At 37.8% G+C, this 24,055-nt stretch overlaps 2 protein-coding genes across 3 annotated transcripts; both read left to right on the forward strand.

Annotated features, from left to right (window-relative positions):
* The first annotated feature begins 8,042 nt into the window (after positions 1-8,042).
* On the forward strand, positions 8,043-14,686 carry LOC131628799 (branchpoint-bridging protein-like). 2 transcript variants are annotated; one of them, XM_058899616.1, is made up of 9 exons: positions 8,043-8,242; positions 10,225-10,584; positions 10,817-10,942; positions 11,105-11,144; positions 11,243-11,325; positions 12,145-12,222; positions 12,364-12,417; positions 12,541-12,669; positions 12,823-14,686. In XM_058899616.1, the coding sequence occupies exons 2-9, from the start codon at positions 10,285-10,287 to the stop codon at positions 14,401-14,403; spliced, it is 2,391 nt and encodes a 796-aa protein (XP_058755599.1). In that variant the 5' UTR covers positions 8,043-8,242; positions 10,225-10,284; the 3' UTR covers positions 14,404-14,686. The 2 variants fall into 2 exon arrangements, with proteins under 2 accessions (XP_058755599.1, XP_058755598.1); XM_058899615.1 differs by having other exon boundaries at positions 10,248-10,584.
* Positions 14,687-22,210: 7,524 nt separating this feature from the next.
* LOC131628820 (non-specific lipid transfer protein GPI-anchored 6-like) lies at positions 22,211-23,530 on the forward strand. The gene is made up of 2 exons (XM_058899635.1): positions 22,211-22,861; positions 22,985-23,530. Exons 1-2 carry the CDS (start codon positions 22,537-22,539, stop codon positions 23,200-23,202), a joined length of 543 nt encoding a protein of 180 aa, XP_058755618.1. The 5' UTR covers positions 22,211-22,536; the 3' UTR covers positions 23,203-23,530.
* Positions 23,531-24,055: the final 525 nt, after the last annotated feature.

A 24,055-nucleotide genomic window follows, 5' to 3' on the forward strand; every position in this document is an offset into this window, starting at 1 on the left:
CTTGAGCGTGAAGCGTGTGTTGTTAATATATGGTTATTTAACTTAACTGATTTGAGTTTCTGGTGATATTCATATTTATGCCTTTTGTTAGGGGAATTGTTAGAGGTACCCTATTAATTGTTATCCCACTCTCGTGAAAAATCTAAAATATTATCTGATTTTGGAGATGTATTTTCAGATATAGTTAAAACCACACTAACGAAGTTAAGTATTTAAACATTTAGATATAGTTAAAACCACACTAACGAAGTTAAGTATTTAAACCTTTAGTTTTGATAACGAGGATAAGTAAAACAATCTCAAATAAGAATCGTTGAATGTTCGGAGTTTACATGGATGGATCTTTCTTAAATCTTTGGTAAAAAGTAAAAAAAGAAAAAAGTCTTGTGATCAATTTTATTTTGATTAAAGAAAATATCTAGAGATGCATGTTGCCTATGAATAACGAAGTTAAGTATTTAACATTTAGTTTTGATTAAATGATGAGGAAAAGTAAAACAATCTCAAGTACTCATAATCCGTCACATGTTCGGAGTTTACATGGATGGATCTTTCTTTAATCTTTGGTATAAAGTGTGTGTTTGGTTCGAGGTAAAGCGAGGGGAGGGGAGGGGAGGGAATATTTAAAATGAAATGTGTTTGGTTCAATTTTTAGGAGGGGAGAGGAGGGGAGGGGAGCAAAATCCCTCAAAATGACACTTTTTGCGTTCCCCCGAATCGAGGGGATTCGGAGAGGAGGGAAGGGGATCTGAGTTTTAATATTAATTAAATTAATATATTTACTAAAATATCCTCAATTTTATTTTATTATTTTAAAAATATTATTTTCTTTCATGTTCCTACTTTTCTTTTTGTAATTTTTTCTCTATTGCTTCCAAGCCTTCCATCAACTTATTATAATTATTCTTCACCTTCAAATTATTTTTTATTTAATAAAAATTATAACTACTATAGTTTTTTATTTTTTATTATAATTTATTTTATGTATTCAGGAGTTGTTATCAACACATAGTTTATTTTGTGTCAAGAGTTATAATATGAATCAAGTGCACTCAATTTTTTTTAATATTATGCTATAAGTTATGACTTTTTAATCACTCAGTTATACAAATATTATTTCCAAGAAAATATTTATGAAATTTTTACAATTGAATATCATATCACTTATATAAAATTACAAGGATAAAATTGTAATTATTATTAAAATCCCTCCCCTCCCCTCGTGAACCAAACATATTTTTAAACGAAATCCCTTCCTTCCCCTCCCCTCCCCTCGTTTGAACCAAACATATATATAATTACAAAAAATCCCTCCCCTCCCCTCCCCTCCCCTTCCCTTCCCTCCATTAAAATCCCTCCCCTCCCGTCCCCTCCCCCTCATTTGAACCAAACAGACCCTAAGAGAATATCTCAATCCACCCCTTCTTTCTTTAATCTTGGGTAAAAAGTAAAAGAATATCTCAATCCACCCCTTGATATTTTTAGGCACCTAGCGCAATTACGTTAATGCCCCTGCTTATGAAGATACATATTAGGAAACACTTTTTTTTTGTTCAAATTTTTTTCGGAGCTACATCTACGAAAGCAGTTTAAAATGGTAAACGTTGGGAAAAATTCAACTTAATTCAGTTTGCGAAATCTTCCGTAGATGTAACTACGGAACGTCCTCAAAACAGAATATTTCATAGATGTACCTACGAAACCTTATGCTATATTTTAAACTTTCATTCCAAAACTCTAATTTTTTGTGCAACAAAATAATACATCAAAATATAGTACATCAAAATAGTGATATGTCTACTCAATGTTATATAATACATCAAAATAATACGTCATATACATCATCCAAATAGTCATGTCATATACGTAATAGAAAAAATAGTACATAAATGTAATCAAACTACAAACACCAAAATAATCAGCACGGCCATTACCGTGCGTGCCAGACAACATATGCATCCCCTCCTATACCTCTAGCGCCTCCTCTGCATCCACCACCTCCTCTGCTAGCTCCTCCCTCTCTATCGCCTACTATTCCATCCGTCCTAGTGCGATGTTTGCGGTACACCAGTGCCCCCTGTGCCACTTCCATAATGTCATCCCGTATACGCCTGACACCAAACCCCCCAGGGAAGAAACCTCCCTCAATGCCTGCCCTCCCTATCTCAACTATCCGACGACAGTGAAACAACACATCTTAAGTGTGGTTCGATTGAGACTGCTGCTCATGTAATATCTCCTGATTAGCTAGTCTGGGCGGTGATCCATCTACAAGGGGGACCACGTAGGGGTGTGAGACAATGAAGAGCCACTTGATGTACTCATCGGCGCAACTTCAGTCTCTCTTTGCTCTGGTCGCACGAGCCTCGTCCAGAACAATGTGGTTCTGATAGTCAACAAAGATGTCATCTATCGGCCTACGGGTCAAGCTGAGACAAAAGGGTGGCGGGGTAGCGTTTGACTGTAGCCGAATTGCTGCATGACACACTCCGGAAGATATGGAACAATGATGGTCGAACTACATGCCAACCATCCAGAGAATATTGTAATGTCATCAAACGGGCGCGTCTCACAGTGAGCAGCGTAGGCGTCGTAGCGGGTGTCCTCGGCAACCATGCGGTCCATATATACTCTGTAAGTCTCCACCGTTTGATTCCCTCTAAGGGGGATGAAGGCACAAGCACGTATAGGTGGAGCTCGTGTCCACAAACAGCTGAGTGCCGATCAAATATAGAAAGAAACACCTCAACATATGCTTTCTATGTATCTCCACCTTAGATGGGTCACCATCAGCTTGTCGTGCCGCAACTAGCCCATCAGTATATCTCTGCATCAGGAAGGAAAACCTCACTTGAGCGCCGAAGGTCTTATCCACCTCCTCAAGCGCATCTAATGGATCAACTCAAAGCTTCTCAACCAGAAGCTCTCTCGCTTCCTCCTTCGTCATCCTACCGTGACGGAGGTGGTCACCCCTGATAGGTATATGTAACAGACATGATACATCGCCCAATGTAATAATGACCTCACCATGAGGTATATGGAAGGAGGACGTCTCAAGGTGCAATCTCTCTACAAATGCCATGAGCATCCTGTGGTGGATCAAGGTCCTTCAGTCTTGAGACTGTGAGGACATCCTGGAACCACGCTTCCTGTGGCTACTCCAAACCTAATATCTTCCGCCCATGGTTATAGAATTTCTAGGGCGACCTATCCTAAAAAATTCAATAAAAACAATGTTATTGAAATTCTGGTAAGACAGAACCCGGATGTCATATACGATGTCGTGACATCTGGTCTGTCATCAGTTTAGCTGAGGCAGTACATACAGATCCCTCAATTATTTATTACTTCTAACATCCAGAAGTCTGGAAGTGTTGGGATCACATATCAGTTCAGTTAACATAAACAAATCTGCTTTGCAGAGATTCTGTGTTAGCACAGTCATTAAATCACACACTGATGTCAGGCACGATGTTATGACATCCAAACTGAACTTACAAATAAACAATGCAGAAACATAAACAACACAACAGAATTGTTCACCCAGTTCGGTTCAATCAACCTACTCTGGGGGCATACCAAGCCAGGGATGAAGTCCACTATTAGCAGTATCAATTCAGAGCTAAACTCCCAGTTTACAACTCTTCACTTTATCACTACCCAATGACCCTTCTACCTAGGTTCTACCTAGATATGGAATATCTCCATTCCACTCCCAATCATACCAATGATGTCTAGCAGTCAACAACTCAGCCACTGCATCGACGGCTTAATTACCAACATTCAAAGCACACAAATAAACATATCTTAGAGTTGCTTCAAAGCTTCCTCCAAGCACACAACTCCACTCATTGCTTTACAACTTCTGAGTGAATAAAACAAACCTCTTACCTACAGGCTTCGAGGCACAAATCAGTGACCTTCCCACAAACCGGGAGGTTCACCTACACGGCTAACCCTAATAGTTACATCTTTCTAAACGCCGGCTAGCTTACGAAACTAGGTTACAAAGTTTCCTATTTATAACCTATTCCCAACTGGACTTGGGCTTACAATCACAACATTATTTGCTGTTACAAATCACAGAAAACTTTCTGCTAAAAACAAGGTCTTCAATCATAAGTTTCCTAATTTATCTTCATAATTAGAAACTGCATAATTCTCCAATATTCTAATCTTGATTCTCTTGACCTTTAAACCTGCGCTACATAGGATTGCATAATATTCCATAGAATATTCTGCATCTTTTGAGTACTTACTGAATCTTTATATTCCAGCTCAGCAGGCGCGTGACAGCTAAATATAACAGTAACTGCTGTCAAACACTGATGTCACAGAGCATGCCGTGACATTCCATAGAACATCTTGATGCTGTACCTGTTCTGCATAAATCACAGCAAACAGTATTCTTCACTTCAATTCTCTGCTTCTCACATATCAGGGTGCCAAAAAGACAGCCCATGATTTGTTCTATTACTGATGTACAATCAACATAATCTTTAGTTTCCCAAATAAAGACTAAGATAAATAAGGAAACATAATAGAAACTGTAGCAGCTACTGCTGTCAAACACTGATGTCATGACGTCGAGCATGACATCCAACTCACAGCATGTATTAGCTTACACAACCAGAACCTGCATAACCTTTAACACTACACACCACATGTCATGACCTTAGTCAAGACAACAGAATACACATGAATGTTTTACCACAAAATGCAGCCAATCAAAAACATCTACAGTTATTAACAATAGATGTTACAAATAATAACTTTCCAATGAAAAAATAAATAATTTACAATGAAAAAAATAAATTTTCAATGGAAAAATAATAAATGTTACAAATATTAAATGTTACCTCTCCATCCCAGACATGTCTGACGGTATGGTCGGTGTACCCTGTCAGTAGCGACAAATAGGAGGAACTCCATGGGTAACCCTTATCAGCATCCTCACACAGTGGGTCAACACCCTCTGGAGGTGGCACACGAGAACCAACATCGACTGGAGGTGGCATAAGAGAGGCAACACCGGCTGGAGGTGGCACAGACATATCCCGATGAGGTCTGCGGGTGGATGGAGCCAGTGATGTACCCTCACGATCATCCTAACGCCTCTGAGATGAAGAAGTGAAAGTGGACAACACATGTGTACTAGGATCCGGAGTAGGCTGTTGCGTAGCCTCAAATTTGGCCTTTACTAGAACAATTGGAACTAAGGCGTCGACTCCCTCTGGCACTATCTGACTCCGTGCACCACGCACGGATGCATGTTGTGCAACCCTCCCATGTATGAGTCAGTCCGTCCCATCAATCATAATGTTTGCTAGGTATAAAAAATAAATTTGAATTAGATACAATTAAGTTATAAAAACAAAAGAAAAAAAATAAATTTTAACTCCGTAGATGTACATGTGAAAAGCTTCCGTAGATACAGCTACAGAAGCACCCAACATTATAACAACTAGGATTGTTCCGGAGTTGCATCTACGGAACTATCCTAATGTTTACTTGTTCCGTAGATGCACCTACGGAATGTTCTGCAACTTCCAAAATGCAACAATGGCGTCTATACTGTTTAAAACCATGCAAATCCAATTTTTGAGCCCTTGATCGTCCGTTTTACACTACAAACAATACCTACATTGTCTCTAAACTATGTTTTTAACAGTATCTAATGATTTCTCCATCTAAAAGTGTATTCTAACTCTATTACGAGAAGTACTCAAAAATAACTTGGAAACTCGAAAACTTATCGACTAAATAGAACTGCGAACGAGTTGGAGTGTGTTGATCGTTGATGTTCCCTATCGAACTCGGGAGAAAAAAAAACTTTGGTGGAAGAAAGATTTTTGAGATTGAGAGAGTTTGGTGAAATGAAAAGTTTTGAGAATGAGGGAGGAGAAGAGTCTGACACGAGTTTAACATCAAATGATTCCGGAGATACATAACAGGAAAGCTTCCGTAGGTGCATCTATGGAACAAACCAATGTAGAGTAAAAAAGGTGCGTCCGGAGATACATCTACGGAAGCAGGGGGATATTTTTGGAAGCGCACATGGTGCCTAAGAATGTAACCGAACCATTTTTTGAATGTGTTGTCGTGCAGAATGAAACCGAACCATTTTCTGAATGTATTGTCGTGCAGAATGTTTATTCTATACGATTCAATACATATATAATATATATTCTACATTTTACCACTGTTCACTTTTACCATTTTATTTTTTTTCATGTTTTTGTAGTAATGATTCTGCTTCTGACTCTACATATTTCGGATATACATTTTTGAAATAACCTTTATTTTAAAAAAATAACATGGGCTATTTCAGATATACATATCCAAAATAACCTTTATTTAAAAAAAAACAAGAACGTTATTTCGGATGTACATATCTGAAACTCCTATTTTCGTAAAACAAGGTGAATTCAAAGGTGTATATCTGAAACATGCCCTGGTGGAAGGATTCGAATTCTTGGGTCCAAAATGCTCTAAATCTTCTATAAATATTAAATAAGGTCTCAAAACCACTTCTTAAACATCACCCACCACAAACAGATATGAGTGAAACATAACCTCACCTTGCTTTTGTCTACTTTAGTGGTGAAATGTGGCCACGTCAATTTAGGTTCTCCGAGGACAGGCCTCTCGCCGAGCTAACTACCATATTGAATTCTCTCATGCAATATCCAGGAAACTGAAAGGTGGTCAAGCTCGAGTATTGTTCACCCTCACTTGACACTTAAGAAAAGATAAAGTTCACCCAGTTTGCACTGAAGACAATGACGATTTGAAGGTTATGTGAAGTATTTTTCATTGATACTCTACTAAGGGTCCAATTGATGTCGACTCGAAGCTTTAACGATTGAGAGAAGATGTTATCAAAATGTTGCAACGTCTTCAGTTGCCCGTTTATAACAACATGTAATGTTTGATTTCTATTTCACTATCTATGTAATTTCGACTATCTATGTTAAATTTATATTAAGTTGCTTTGGTTTTAAGGTTTTTGCTTTTGTTTGGGAGTCAGTGTTTAATTCGGATACGTGTGTCCGAAAACTACCATTTGGTTCTTTTGGATATGCATCTCCGAACCTATGCGATAAAAAATTGAAATGCAGTGAGTTCAAAAATGCATATTCAAATTAAGAGGGTAATTGAAGAATTTCGCCAAGGGCCCATAAGAACTCTTAAGGGTGCATTAAGAAATTCTCAACTTTTATTCAATTTAAGAGACAAGTATTTCACAAAATTAATGACAATTTCTTTTCCCACCCTTGTACTTTCTCACAAACCCTTGACGAAATTCCAAAAATGCCCTTAAAATTGGGAGATGTATTTTCAGATGCACCAATTTTTCACAAAATTGAACGCAAACGAATGAATCACCATGTTATAATTAATTTTGAAAATGCTTATTTGAAAACTCTCTATTACATTTTTTTTAATTTAGTACTGGGTGTGTCTCATAGGCAAACTCGGTAGCCATGCATCAACAATGCAACGAATATTTAAATACCAACAATTTCCTTATTGAGAAAACAACTGAAAAATAGAAAAACGGTTAAAATAAAATTATAAAAAATCTAAAAAATACATCTAAAAATCAAATTAAGTGTCTACAAAATATTTCAAATTTTTTCAAAAATATAAAAATAAAAAATAAACCAAATACAACGGAAAAACAACGAATTTAAGGTGGTTTCCCGCATTTCGATTCAAAGTCGATTTTCCAGAAATTCGAGTTTTCTACGCTAGCTCCCATAAAGATCAGAAATGCAGGAACGCAAGAGGTAGAACGCGATGATACAATTTCTTCGACTCTAATATTAATTAAAATCAATATAAAGTCTCCGAAAACAACATTAACTTCAATGAAAAACTTGTAGGAAATATGATAAGGTGTATTTTTGAATATGCATTTCTACATGAAAATTTTAAGAGATGCATCTCTAAATTAATTTTTAACAAAATTGAAAGATACATAAACTAATTTAAATTTTCAAAAGAGTGAATTAGAGCATAAGAGTCATAAGGGTGTTGTGGAAAAAGAAATGATTTACTCAATGAATAAGGTATCTTTGTAAGTCATTGGAGGGAGAGAGAAAACCAGAAAAAAAAAGTGGAGGGAGAGGGTTTTGATTTAACACTTGAACTCAGCCACTCCAACTCCACTACGGTGGCTATGCAATCGGTTACTCGCCATCACAATTCCGATCTCTGCTTCATTTCATTTTCATAGGTACTCTCTCTCCCTCTCCGTCTCGCCTTTCAATTCCTATTATCTAGGTCACGCTCACGCTCACGCTCAATCTTTACTCATTTCATTTCCAATTCATACTATGACTTCCGCTGCCGATTCCAATTTCACTATACCCCTTTTTAATCTTCATTTCATGTTATTATTGATCGTTAAATACGAATGGAAAATTACAATTTTCATTCGTTGTAGATGATTATGAGCTCACAAATTTGTACCTGAATGTGTTGCGGATATTGTCTTGGCGTTACAAGGAAGCAAATTTAATGAATATTTTGGTGTATATTTGAGTTTTTTTTTAATTGAATGAATATCTTCATATGAACATTTCAATATACATAATTTATTTCTCTGTTATTAAACTCGTCTGTTCCGGCCGTTATCTCGGCACAAAACAGTAAAACCAAAAAACCGCGCAAGACATCTTTATGGCAGAATTGTGGGGAGTATTTGAAGCTATTAAACTTGCTATCTCCATAGGAGTTCAGGAGGTTGACATCCAAGTGGATTCTTTATCAGTGGTTCAAGGCATCAATAAAGGGTACTCTAATGTTCGGGAAAGCTTGGCGATTATTTTCCTTATTCGAAGATTGATGAGTCAATTTGCGAGCGTGATTGTTGGTCATACCTTCAAAGAGGCTAACCGTTGTGCGGATGCTTTAGCCAATATTGGTTGTAATTCTAGGCAGGACTTTATCATGTTCGAGTCAGCTCCTGTTTGTTTACAGCAACTTCTAGATGAAGATGCTAGAGGAGTCCCGATAGCTAGAGTTGTTTGTATCTAGTTTCTTTGTTTGTTTGGGCTTAGGCCCTCTTTGTTACCAAAAAAAAAAAAAACGGCGCAAGAGCACATATGGGATGGACTGGGTTTCCTTGCAGTCGGCAATTACGCATTCACGCATTTGGAAATCTAATAGCCGTTTGATTAAGATTGGATGGTAGATATTTCAGTTTGATATTTAAAAGTATAAATCAAAAATTGAAATATGTATTTTATTGGACCATTAGATTTGATTCAACGACTAATAATAAATTGAATGCGTGAATGTATGCAATTTGCAACTGCAGTGAATTCATTTTCGGGATGGGTGACTTGGCTGGAACGGCCGTAATAGTGGAATTGAATTTGGAACAACGCCGCTCTGACGTGTCTGCTCTGGCCGTGTCATCCGTATTTGATATGTTTTAAATATGAATACTTTATAATTTTTAATTAATTTATATTTGTTTTTAACAATTATGTGTTTATTAGTAGTATTAATTTTATTAGTGTCTGCGTCACTAAAGTATCGGTCGTTCCGCTCCCCACTCTCGTTACGCTTCATTTTTGAAGATACCCGCGTCGCACCGCTATCCGAGATTGATAACATTTTGAGAAATACTTTAAAGCTTCCTTAATTTAGAAAAGAAAAATAAGGCTCCCCTCACCTTTTCAAAATCCTCTATCCAAACGTACCCTTAGAAATGATGCTCAGTGCTTCCCAAGATTTGAAACATTTTCTTATGATGAGGGAATGTTAAAACTTTCTTTTTCTTAGGCTCTAGTTGCGAGTTAGCTGAGGAGGGGAATAGAGGGCTTCAAAAAAAGGAATTTGAAGAAAATATAGTGAAATATTTAACATTTTTTGAAAGAATTATTTTGTATAGAAAAGATAAATGAACCTCCCAAACTCCCCTCTACCTAAATCCCTCAATTATTTTCACCCAATCCTTCCCATTTTTCCAAGCTCTTCCCTCCCTTCCTCTCCAAACTCCCAAACAAAGCCCTATCAAACTACTTTACTTGTCTATGTTCATAAAAAGTACTGTTACTGCCGGTAATGACATAATTCAAGATACAAATGTTTCATTATGATCTTCTACATAGGGAGTACATGTTCTTTAGTATTGCACTTTTTTAGTTATAAAATCAAAGTATTTTAGTATATCTATTTGTGACTAACACAATAGTTTGTTATTTGGAGATTGACTCTATTGTTTGCACCAGTCTTTTATCACATGTGCGAAAGTTGCTGGATAGGAGAATGACTGCAAAGTTTGATTCAATGTTTGCTTCTGAACCTCACAAGATGTCCGGAGCTACATCTACAACCCCTTCTAGTGGTGGCCAAAAGCTCTCTATGTTTGCTGCCAAATCTGGATTTGTCATCCCAAAAAACAAGTTATTAGGATCGTTAGTTCCCATTTTACGAGGGGCTAAAAAAGACGGGGTCACTGGAGTCATCAATGAAGAAAGTTCAAAACAAATTGAGAGGAAATCGAGATGGGGGCCTGATCCAACACAGGATGCATCTGTCAGGAGGGCGAAGGTTTTGGCGTTGCAGGTGATTCCTGCAATCCTTTACAATAATTCTCCATTATCCTTTTATTTTCTTATTCCTTTATCATTTCCTTGAAAATATTTTTTACTTGTATCAAAATGTAAAATTAGTAAAGTAGTGTTTTTGCAAGACTTTGGGTTATAATATGTCATTCTTAGCTAAAAGCTGTAAACATTGTTATAAATTGGGTGCTATTGCATATGCATCTGTATTCTAATTCGCACGAACTTTGTAGATTCGAGTGGATCAAATTTCGAAGCAGTTGGAATCGGAAAATCTAGAGATTGGAGCCACTCAGAACCCACCATTGGTGGATGAGAACCCAGATGAAAGCAAGTCTGGCTCTCAAATTAATAGCAAGGTTAACAACAATCGACACTTTTTCTTTTAACTGTAACTGTTATTTGTCATTTTTTAGATGTAGTACTAGTAGTGACTATTATTTGTTGTTTTTTTAGATGTAGTACTAGTAGTAACTATTTATGAATAAACTACTGATGTTTTTTTTTTTTATGGCTATAAGGTGTCAGAAATGCTTGAACTCGAAAAGCGGGAAACAATAGGTACGTTTTCCTTAAAGTATATGTTTCCTTTTTATTGCTCCCCTTTAATTCTTATAGACTGCCTATTCCATAATAATCCTGACATTAATCATATCCAGGTGAAATACTAAAATTAGATCCCAGTTACAAGCCTCCACCTGGTTTTAAACCACTGTTGAAAGAACACAGCGTTCCTTTGCCTGTAAGTATTGGTTCTAAAATTCTGCCAGGCCCAATTCTGTGCTATTTAGACTTGTTGTTAACTTGTTACTTTCTTTAGTTTCGAAAAGTAAAGGATATATTTCTCTAATTTAGAGTCCATCTTCAGTTTTTGTTCATCTAGTATGTTTTGTACATCTAGCATGTTTTGTACAATTTCTTCCCAGTTATTAGCAATTAATAATATGTTTAGCATTTTTATGCCCTGTTTAATCCTTCTGTCGTTATTTAGAGTATGGCTGAGGTTTTGTGAGATGATGAGGCAGTTTTTAGGAGATTAGCATCAATACAATTTTAGGCAGTGAGGCCTTCTATTATTTCTTCATGGGTTCAAATCAAACATGGTATTTGACCTTAACATATTAATGAGTGTTAATTAACTTCCCAAAAACATGTAGTTCATTTCCATAACTTCTTTTCTAGGAGTGTTTTTCTCACCCATTTTCCTTGGCTGCTTTCGTGAAGGAACATGTTGTTGGAGGTCCTCGTATTCTTGAAAGAAACATGAACATTAAGCTGTAGTATAAGATGTATCAATCAATTGAGCTTCACAATCGAGTCACACTAAAACCCGGCCTAGATTACAGTTACAATATTCAAGTAGTTTACTGATTGCTTTGCAGAATAAGAACGCAAAATGACTTGACCTCTTTTGCTTTTAATATTTTAATGCTAGACTTTGGCTTCCCTCTGTTATACAGTTTTTAAGAATGATCTGTTATAGTTTTTGAAAAATCAAATATCTCTATCTAAACCTGAAGTTCTACAATGAAAACTCTTATATGCAGTACCATATTTACAGGTCCAAGAATATCCTGGGTACAAATTCATTGGTCTAATATATGGGCCTGGAGGTGATAATCAAAAGCGACTAGAGAAGGTAAAACCATTTTGTTGGTATCTAATCTTCATTGGATGATCTACAGTCAGCAATCTCTATCTTTTGACTGAGAGATCACTGTATGAAATTCTAATTTTTTAATCAATTGATATTTAATATACATGTTTAATCGTTTATCAGGAAACTGGTACTAAGATAAAAATTCGTGGAACCAAAGCAGACACAGGCGAGAAAGTAAGTTACTTAATAATATTATGCGGCTTTCATTCTGCATCACCCACTTTGCAATGCTTTGACTTGATTTTGTCAAGAAATAACTGTAATTGTTTATGTTTGCTTTGTATGTTCTATTTTCAGGGTGAAATTAAACCAGGTACTGATGTCCAGTGCAGTTATGAAGAGATGCATGTTAACATATCAGCTGATAGTTTTGATAAAGTGGATGCAGCAATTTCCATCATTGAACTACTAATTTCCTCTGTAACTGTGAGTTGTCATTTCATGCAATGTAACAACATTTTATGATTTATGGTTGGCTCAGTTACGAAGTAACACTTTATTTATTTTAAAAACTTTAGATGATAATATTTTTCTCTATTATTTTGATCATTATTGTCTTCTATGCTGTCTTCTATTCAGGGGAGTTCAGCTGCTGGTTCCACACCTTCTGTATCTGTCTCCGGGGACAGCACTAATGGTCTGAATCAAAACCAAGATGGCCCCCCATCTCATGCGTATTCTTTATCTCTGGAAAACCAGGCCGTGTTTCAACCAGCAGCCACTACACAAATGCAAGGAAATCACTTTCAATACTCTGGTTCATGGTTTTCAGCTGCTCCATCTCACACCCCTTTATTTGCTTCTTCTGGCAGTGTAGTCCCTCCAAATCCACCACACCTTGCTAGAGCTCCCCATTTTTCATCACAGACAATGAGCCCTTCAAATATGATTTCAGCTTTTGGTGCTCAACCTACACCTAATACTGGATTCCACCCGATTATTCCAAATCAGCAGTTTTCTATGCAAGCACCACCACCGACACAATTCTTACAACATTCACAATGGACTCAAACAGCTCCTTTTGGTCACGTTGGGCCACCCAGAAATCCTTCTGTAATACCTGCACAGAATTTGTCAGCACCAACAAGTGCTTCACTTTCATTTCCAGTTTCCTTAAGGCAACCGACACCAACAGGACACCTCCAGACATCAGTGTCTTCAATGCCTCAACCTATGTCTGGTATATCACCGTCACCAATAGCTAATCAGCCATCAACCCCTCAAGGTGTATCTTCTGGACTGAGTGGAGGACCCGTCAATATGGGGCCAATGGCTCCACCGACAGTTCCCCCTGCAAGACCTGTCTCGCTAGGTCCACAACCAGATGTTGAATATAAGCCACCCCAGCCAAATGTGTCGATGATGCCACGACCTGGAAGTATTCATCCACATCATGCTGGAATGTCACCAAGACCACCATCATCTTTGGGACCAATACCAGGAACTGTTCATTCAACTGGAAACCATTTATCAAGACCTGTTTCATTTCCATCGCCAGGAATATCCCCTTCATTTCCATTTGCTCAACAATCAGGAATGCCTAATTCTGCCTCTCACTACACCCACATAAACCCACTGGCCTCCATGCCTTCAAATTCTGGAAATTTTACTTTTCAAGAACAGCGACCCAATGCAGACTACTATCAAGTGGTTCCCAGACCAAACAGTCAAGCTACTACTCAGGGCAGTACACAAGAGCCATCTTCCGGTCCCCGGCCTCCACCATTTGGGTTTGCTGTGGCTGATCAGCCTTTTCAAAACTTTCCAAGGGCACAAGTCTCCAACCGGGTGGATCAAACTCAAGGTTATGCCTCTGCTGCTCCTTTTGGTGGAAGACCGGGCTCTGTCTCAATTCCACCCCAACACCCTGCATTTCCCTATGCTGGCCAACCTTCACCAAGATCTCAACCCCCACAAATGGGTATGAGGAACTTCATTCCCACCCCCCAAATGCCAAACTTGCCCAGTCCTGGGGTCCAAAGAGGTATGCACAATCAACAAAGCTATCCTGCTCAGGGAACATGGCCTATGAATCAGAAGTTTGGCAACAATCCCTCTTTGGCATCCAGTAAGCCAGCGTATCATGCAGACCAAATTTATGATCCCTTTTCACCCACATCTGTTGCATCTCCACACCAGAAAGGTAATCTTGGAAAATGAGGGAATTGGATATGGCTACATATAAGAAATACTGACAGAAAATCTCAGTTATAGCTGCAGTTTTTGGAAGACGGAGGCAATACAAATTTCATAGATTAGTATGGGTACAATTGTAATATGCAAAATCATGTTGTTTCTAACGAGAAGGTTCTTTTAGCTCCCTTTGATGACTTCTTGTATTCATTTTTAAGTCGACCTTTCTTTTATGAATGCCCATTATTGATGCTTGATTAGGAATTGAGTTTTATGAAACTTTGCCAGAATATAGTCATTTTTCTGTCTTGTTATTATTTTTTTTACATCAGTTATGTTGAATTTAAGCTCTATTTGATCAGCACTTGTGCTTATGTACCGGTTATGCTATACACATTTGGCTAGCCTTAGTTAACTTGTCATTTTATGAACAAAGCAACAATCATAAACAACTATGTCAAAACAAAATCATCATAACTATGATAGCATCTTATTTGGTCCATTCCCGTAAAAATAAATATCTTATTTGGTCCGTTGTTTAACATGCCTAAGACTAATTTATGCAGGGGTTATGATTTAGTCCTCAAATTATCTTGATATCAATTTATTGGCAACAGAAATATATACATATTAATATAGTACATCAGTAGTTTCTCTGGTCTTTTTAATGGCATTGCTATTGCTATTAATAACTTTATTTCTGTGAAAAAACTTCCAACCTCCATTACAAATTTCAATAGATAAAGTTGTAATACATATTTTGTCTAGTGCAATAAAAATTCAAGCTGTCAAACATAGTTACATGACATTTTCGCAAGCTATTTATCAAATATCCGTATAACAAAATTCACCGTTGGATTGAAAACTATTATGATATAGACATGTCTATAACATTTAACATCAATCGAAAATCATTTGATATGTTAAAGAGAATGATCAAAATTAACGGTTTTGTTGAAATTTGTAAGACGTTAGTTTTTATGCATCTCGTTGACATATCGAATAATTTTCGATTGATATTAAATTTTATAAACATGATAATAACTTTCAATCCAACGGTGAATTTTGTTATGTCAATATGTAGTAAAAGAGTTATCGAAGGTGTCATGTTACTAAGTTTGACACCTTCGGCTTGGGTGGAGGTGTGCGTTGGCTTTCTGATCGTGGATTTTCTTTAGTCTTTTTGGTCACCGAGGAGTGCTGGCTCCTTTGGGAAGGGGTGCGATCGATTTTCTTGGGAACCAAAGATTCTTGTTTCCCTTGTGTTGGGCGACGTTCCTTGGGCCGTGGAGAAGGACTTCTGGATTCTCGTCGCTGGTGCCTCTGCGTGGGAGATCTTGACCGCTGTCCTTTTTCCAACGCCCCGATCCTTTCGTTTTGCTAGAGGATTAGGGTGTTCGTTTTGTTGAGTGCCTCGACCAAGGCTGCCATGATGGGGTCAATGTTGGCTGACACTACAATCTGCTAGGAGGTTTCTGGCGCTTTCTACGAAATTTTCTTGATCTTGCCAGTTTCAGTGCACTGGGTGCCAAGATCGTTTGCATCGTCCGAGGAGGGAGATGTGGTAGCTCCGTCCCTTTTTTGAGGTAACGTCCTCCAGGAAGAGTTTCATGTTGCCCAAACTGGTCTTGTGCTCAGGCGAGATGATGGTTTAGTGAACATTTTTGTCATCATCGTGACTGGCCATGACTGGAATCTTGATAGTTGCTTTGATATTTAGTTTCCGGGGAAAGAAAGATGGGGAGAACAGAGTTTCCCACAGACGGCGCCATTAATCTTACCGGTTGACCAGAACCTAAAGTGAGCTAGAGACTTCGACTACAATGTTGGGATCAAGGAGGAAGGGGGTGTACCTCCAAGGCACTCTAATGATAAAGTCAATAAGAGTGCAGAGATATGTGAGAGTATTGGATAAGATTTGAATACCTGACCCACTCAAATGAGAAGGTATTTAATGTCCCCAACACATGGCTATTGGTCCCTATTTTGGATTGGACATCCAGGATCCAGGTCAAAAATAGGTGAATGCTAGAAATTTTTGCGTGAAATCTAGAATGAAGCTAGCCGTTGATTCGGGTAGAAAGACAGTTCAAAGGCATAGGTGGTCTGGTTAGCTTCGGGGTCAACCGACCAAGCGTGTCCTGTTGAGGGGCAGAAGGGAAAAGTGCCTTTCGCTGTCCCCGCTGATTGGGCCAATTTATTTGGGCCGTCTTGGACTCAGAGGTGGATTGAGCCATTCTCTTGACTATTGGGTCAGTCTAGAACACAAATTATTTAAAAGTCTTAGTATAAAGAGAATTTCTTCACCCACCTCCTAACCTTCTTGCCCACCCCTGGTGAATTTACCACACTACCCCTTGTTTCGGAAGTTCATTTCCGAAAAGGTACTTTTTTTTGGAAAAAAGGTGTTTTCGGAAATGAACTTCCGAAAACGTGTTTTTTTTAATATAAAATATTGATTTCGGAGATGCATCTCCGAAATAAAGTTACATTTTCAGAAAATGTGGTGTTTCGGAAGTTCATCTCCAAACTCACCCCCCATGATGGAATTCGGAAATGAACCTCCGAATTTATGTCTGGACAGAAGAAAAATGAAAAACAACAACGATTCGCTTTATTTAATCGGGTGAAGATTACAACGATAATATTACTGAAAATTAAAGTTACAGATTGTTGAACACGGGTAGGTGGGGATGAGTCAACATTTTGATAACGTCGTCCGCCGATCTTTGAAGTTTGGCGTCCAACTCGATCGGGCCTTTCGAAGAAAATCGGTCGAACGTTCTCCACATAACCGCTAAATCTTCGTCGTTCTTGATCTCAAAATGTGTGAACTTAATGCCTCCCTCGTCGTTAAGCGATGGCGAGCGGTACTCGAGCTTGACAACCTTTCGATTCTCGGGATAGCGCAAAAGCGTGTTGAGCGACGGTATCAATTCCGCAAACGGCGTGTCGCGCGAGAAGCGAAATTGGAACGGCATCGGGTAGCCGGTTTCAAAGTAGACGAATGCTAGGTGGGGGTAGGTTTGTGTCATTTGTGTTTTGTGGTGTGAAGAGGATGAAGAAGAGTGTGTAGTATTTATAGACTTATTGGAGCATTGATGGCCCAACAAACCTTATCCTGCCTCAGGGGACATTTCGGAAATGAACTTCCGAAAATAGGCTCCAGACATGTATATTTCGGAAGTTCATTTCCGAATTATGCAGAAACAGAGGTGAATTTTGCATTTTGTGCATTGCATTATGTTTTGTGTAAACAATACCAAAAGCATACAAAATAGGCATAAAATAGGCAATGACAACATAAAACATACTTATATTATATATGTATTGAATCGGTCCGATTTTACATGATAAACAACAATACATACAAAAAATGATCGTTACAAACAAAAAACGATCCGGAACGAACTAAAATTCACCGAACCAATCGGTGGATCCTAAGTCCAAAATAGGCACGTTCTTCGACCGCTCTCTATTTTGCTCGCGCTCTTTGCTCATCATTTCTTCAAACTCCGCCATTCTCGAAACGAACGGATCCGGCCAAGTCTCCGCCTCATTTGAACGATGTGCCGTCCATTGACAAGAAGTAGCCGGTATAGGACAACCCGGTTTCAAAAACACTTGAACGAAGTGCCGCGATCGTAGATACCCGATGCATATGATGCGGCCCGACGCGTCCAACGGCGGCCGACTATGAAGTGGAAAGAAAGTCTCACTTAGTCCAAACCTCGTCAAATCGACGCACACCATATCATACACACTTGCTATTAGATGACCCATCTCGGGGAATGACATCCACTTCGAAACCGGAGCGATACCGGTAAGTGATGGAACAAGTGCATCATGAATTTTTGTACACTTTTCTTGATTTTCATATAGTCGGCCGTAGATGTCCCGATACGAAGTCAACTCCGCAATGAGCTCCCGTCGGACTAAAGTGTGATTATTTTCCCCTTTACCGAGCAAACCCGCAACGGCCCGATATCCACAATTACCGTCGCCTCCAACATCAACGATGTTATCGATATATTTGTGCATAAAAAGTGGCATCTCATCAATGTAGACAATCGGTGATTTTTTGATCGGTGGTGTGCGAGGTGGCTTCGAAATACGGGCTCCTTTGTTACCACTACACGTGGACTTCGGTGTCTCATGAATTTCCGAAAACGATGCATCAACATGTTCAAAGTAGGAAGGAGATCGTTTTGTTGACGTGTCATCTTGTGTAATTTTGGACTTTTTCGGTGCACCTTTCGTTTTAACCGGTTGAGATGGCAGTTTCAAATCGGTGGTCTCCGGAAACGCGATCTTTCGCAATTGTTCTTTTATGTGCATTTTTGTTGTGTCGTCTGCTTTAGCAAACTTCTCCATTATCACTTCCAACTCGTCGAAGATGGTGATTTTGGAGTCATTTTCTTTCGGCGGGTCAAAATCATCAAAACGAAGTTTCTTCCAATGGTCGGCTACCTCATCCATGCGTATGGGTGAACTTAACTTTTTATTTTTTGCAAGTATCCAAGCACACAGAAGGCCGTATGTAGTTCTAATGGTGCACCCACATAATGAACTATCCGTCCCCGTGGTCTCCGACCGCTTAGCTTCATGAAAAAAAAATTCAAACCCGTTCGAGATATGTTGTAAATCAATTGGGAGAATAGAATTTGGCCCTTATACCGGTGTTCCATAACCGTCTTTCTCCGACCGAACGGTGTTTGAATTTCATTGTGTTGATTTTCAAGCATTTGGTTCACGGTGTCCCATCCCCGACACAAATCTCCCTTGCTATCACCCAACCACCTCTTGAAGACCGCATGTGCGGATTCAACTCGGTTAGTCGTGGTGCAACCAAGATGTCTAACCCGATTTGTCCAAGCGCACACGACTTTTTCTCTAACCTTGTCAAGAATGGTGGATTCGACGTAATGAAAAAAAGTCTTAATGGAACCACACAAAGACCTAAAGTGTACCAATTTCTCGGTATAATCCTCTTCGGAGTATGCATCCAAAATTCCCCTCCATGCCGCCATTATCCTATCAACCACAACACCGGCTTTGACAACTTTACCATTTTCATCCGGCCTATCTTTTGTCCCAACCGCGGGTTTCAACTTGCTTCTCACGTTGCAAGTTATGTGATACCGGAAAAGTAAAGCGGTAGATGTCGGGAAGAAGGTATCGACCGCATTCATCAAAGCATTGTCTCGATCGGTGACAATGACGTTTGGCATAACCTCTTGATCAACTAACAAAGACTTGCAAATTCCCAAGGCCCACGTAAAGTTGTCTTCTTTTTCACACTCCAAAAAAGCAAACCCCACCGAATAAGTCTTGTCCGTCGAGGTCACACCGACGATCTCTAGAAGAGGAAGCCTATACTTGTTTGTCTTGTACGTCGAATCCATGACTAGAACGGTTGGAAATGTGTTGAACAATTTGATACTTTCGGGATGAGTCCAAAAAATATCACGCACCGTAACTTTGTCCTCGGAGGTTCGGAAGCTTGAAACATAATTGTTATCGCCTAGAAGTTTCAAAAGTTGTTGCATTTTCGACCGAGGGCCCATATTTAAAACCTTGAGATTGTGGCGTTCATTGTAAACTTGCTTGATATTTGAAACGCTATCTGGTTTCTTACGCTTCAAATCGGCAAGTATGTTGCGAGGCGCCACTTTGACTATCGTTAGGTCCGATATCACTTTCCTCTCTTCGCGGGACAAACGACACGCCATTGGATGCCCGTGTAACTTGACATCCAAGGCATGATTATGAATTCCACAAATTACGGTTAACCGCCACATATCATCAACCCTCCGACTGGCACGCAACTTAAACGGACAACCGCACTTTCTCGATCCCGTGTCCTCGTGTTTTAGCACACGGTTTGATTGTACATAACTACCACCCCGTTCGCAATTCAAAACAACGAAAGCTTTCCGCCTACTATTTCCGTTGTCCGACCTTAAAATAACAATTCCAAATCCAAGTTTGTTAGCTTCCTTCCGAACCCAATCAATCAATTGTTCGCGACTACCGAAGCTCCGATCATTTGTAAATTCTTGCCGAACATCAACCGCATTGATCATAGGATTAACATCGATAACCGGATCGTTATTAACGCTAACAATTACGGAAACTACTGCGTCATCGGCTTGCACAATGTTGTCCGGATGCACCATACCTAACAAATGAATAAATTAGCAAAATTGGCCAAAACTGTTTTTTTTAACTGCCAGGGCATATTTCGGAAGTTCATTTCTGAAATTTATTAGGTGATATATTTCGGAAATGAACTTCCGAACCATATCAGTTTTCAGCATAAATTTGTTGAATCAATGTAGTGAAATAGGGGATGAAATGAGAGATGTTTACTTGAAATTGTAGCTTTCTATGCTCCCTTTAACGTGATCAACGGTTTGAAACTTGATTTTAGGGCGAAAAATTGATGGAGATTGATTGGGTTTTAGAGAGGGTTTTGAGAAGTTTTGGAGAAAAATGATGAAATAGTGAAGGAGCGAAATTTGTATATGCAGCAACAGTTTCGGAAATGAACTTCCGAAAATATTCACGGATTTTGAATTTTTTTGACTTCGGAAATGCATCTCCGAAAACATCAAAAATTTGATGTTTTCGGAGATGCATTTCCGAAGTAAAAAAAAAATCAAAAAAAAAATAACTTCGGAGATTCATCTCCGAAGCAGGGACAGTTTTGGGTTTTTGCTGGGGGTGACCCCATAGGGAGGTGGGTAAAGAAATTTTCTAGTATAAATCTAGCTTTAAAGATGCTTTTAAATCAGACCAACTTTTTTATTTTTACAAAATAAGACCAAATTTTTAAAAATGTCAAACTAAACTAATAAATTTTGTTAAAATAAATTATAAGTCAGATTCAAAACTTAAAATTTTATTGTTAGTGTGGCGTGTTGAATCATTCTATCAATCCTATGTTTGCTTTAGGTCTTGAGGTTAAAGATTTAGAAAATACCAAACATTGTGAAGTCATAGAAGATAAATCGGTGGCATTAATGTTTTCTTTGCATCATGATTAGAGGCCGTTTTCTGGGTCTAATTTAAGCATAATCAAATTATATAGGTAGTCACGGATAGATCCACAATAATCACGGGTTAGCCACAAAATACAAAATAATAACAATTGGTCACGGGTTCATATTTTTATAAATAATGAGCTAGTCATATCTTGGTCACGAGTTCTCTAGTTAAACTTTCTAGCAATCTTAAATTTCATATAATAATAATAATAACCATGTAAGAACATGATCGTACAATGGATGTAGTCATATCTCAATCCTTTTATTAATTTATATTCAAATTAAGAATTTGGATCTAACAACCAAAAAGTTATTGTAAGGGACACTAAGTTAAATGTTAACAATATGTTGTTGATGCAATTAAATTTTTATTTTTAAATATAACGATCGAAATTTGATTGTATGACAATATTGTAGATGATAATTAGATTTTACTCAATTTTCTCCATGACTTACCTCTCTTGCTTTCATTATTTATTTTTTTATGAACAATTTGCTCCTAGTAAGATTCAAAAGTAAAATTTTGAGAAAAACATACTCTCAAGACTCAAATCTTCACCACTAAATCACGCTATTGCTTTGGTTCTTGTTTATCACATGTATGTCTGTCTTGTTTTTCTTTTTCTCCAATAGACTTGTATTTTTGTGTGCCTAAATGTAGTGTATCCAAATGAGTCTTACTAGTTATAATTGAATCAAAGAGTATAGCTGTCTATAGACAAAAATTCGCTCACATGTGAGACATATAGTAAGGGAAGACCCCCACACCACGATGAATGACTAGGAAGACAAACAATTTCAAAATACCTAATAAACTCACATTTAAACAAACTCTAAAAAAACATTCAAGTGATTGAGGTTGGTAGAGGCTTTTGAGTCCGAAACCACCCAATCCAACCGTCCAACCTGACCCGTTGTCCAACCCTACCGATACTGACACTTATTACATTCAAGTAATTCATTTACAATTTTTTTTACCTTGAATCAATTCATTTCAAAGCAAAGCAAAGCATAAAAGAACTTCTTGTATGAGATACTTTTCCCAAAACTCACAACAAGTATTCTTAGTCTTTCAACTTTAGTGTCTCCTCTCTCTCACTCTCTCTTTCCAATGGTTTCTAACAAAAAGGTCACTGCAATACTACTTGTAATCTTAGCTGGTCTAGCCAGCTCAGATTTAACAAAAGACAGAAAAGACTGTGCTGACAAACTTGTTACTCTTGCTAGTTGTCTTCCATATGTTGGTGGTGATGCCAATACTCCCACTATAGATTGTTGCACCTCCCTTAAAGTAGTCCTTGACAAGACCAAAAAATGCATCTGCATCCTCATCAAAGATCGCAACGACCCCAAACTCGGCTTCACTTTGAATGCAACTCTCGCTGTTCAGCTTCCAAGTGCTTGTCACATACCATCTAATATATCTCAATGTGTAGGTAAGTATACATATATTTTTTTCTCTGTTTGTCTGCTATTTCTGTATAATCTTTATTATACGTATGAAATAACACTCAGAAGTTTGATATATTAACCGTTTTTTCTTATTTGGTTTTTTCTAGATCTTTTGCATTTGTCACCAAAATCCTCTGAAGCTCAGGTGTTCGAAGGACTTGGAAATTCTACCAAAACAAACAGTTCTGCACCAAGTTCTGTTGAGAAGGGATCAAGTTCTGAGGAAAAGAGTGGTGCTGGATTGGGAAAGAGGTGGATGGTGGTAGAGATGGTTTGTGCTATTTTACCATTTGTTTTCATATCACAGTTCTTCATCCTAGCTTGAACCATGATCAAGATTTAGAAAGGGCTTATTACTTGGATTGGATATATATTAATATTGGTTTTGTTTGATGTATGAATTTAATACTCATTACTCATTAGTGGTATTTATTTCTCATAGTTTTGTTATGTGTGTTTGTGTGTTTCTTAAGTCCTATATTATTTTTTTAGCACATTCATGTTTGTGTCTCCATGTATCTTTTTTCACATCCATTAAACCCAAAAGTATGTTAAGAGACAAGCTTGCCCTACCAAATATGAGAAAGAATAAGCCACTGCAAATATGACATTTGACACTATCCAATTCCAATTGAACCAAACACTAACCAAGAAAATAGAAACATCGCATTTAATTCGCCAACAAAACCTTAAAAAAAGAGACACATCAAACTTAATTCTACTGTTCATTTATTATTTCTTGATTTATATTTGGATGGTAGTTTGTTACTCCAATACCTTATAGTAGGAATATTTACTTAAAGAAAATTCTAAGGTAAAATCATCAAATTAATTTTTTTTGGTGAATTTATAAATTTAGCAGTGTTGATTTAGAATTTTTCAATATTAACTTCATCAATATTAAGTAGGATTATATTGTACACATTATTAATTTGTACTCTCCGTGTATTTCGTAGATCAAATGAATACAACATTAGAAGCAGAATTTCACCATGAACTCGATTTTAAAATTAGTTTTTCATAAAACCTCATAGCCAAGCCGGATCGAGCGTGTTTGTGTTCGAGTTTCACACCATTTTTTTTCTATTTATCAAATTCACGGCTTATTTTGAGATTTTAAATACATATTTAAAAACGAGGTGAAATTTCGGTTCGAATGATATATAATTTGTGAATTA

Source organism: Vicia villosa, unplaced genomic scaffold, assembly GCF_029867415.1.
Source record: "Vicia villosa cultivar HV-30 ecotype Madison, WI unplaced genomic scaffold, Vvil1.0 ctg.000481F_1_1, whole genome shotgun sequence".
In the NCBI taxonomy this organism is placed as follows: domain Eukaryota; kingdom Viridiplantae; phylum Streptophyta; class Magnoliopsida; order Fabales; family Fabaceae; genus Vicia; species Vicia villosa.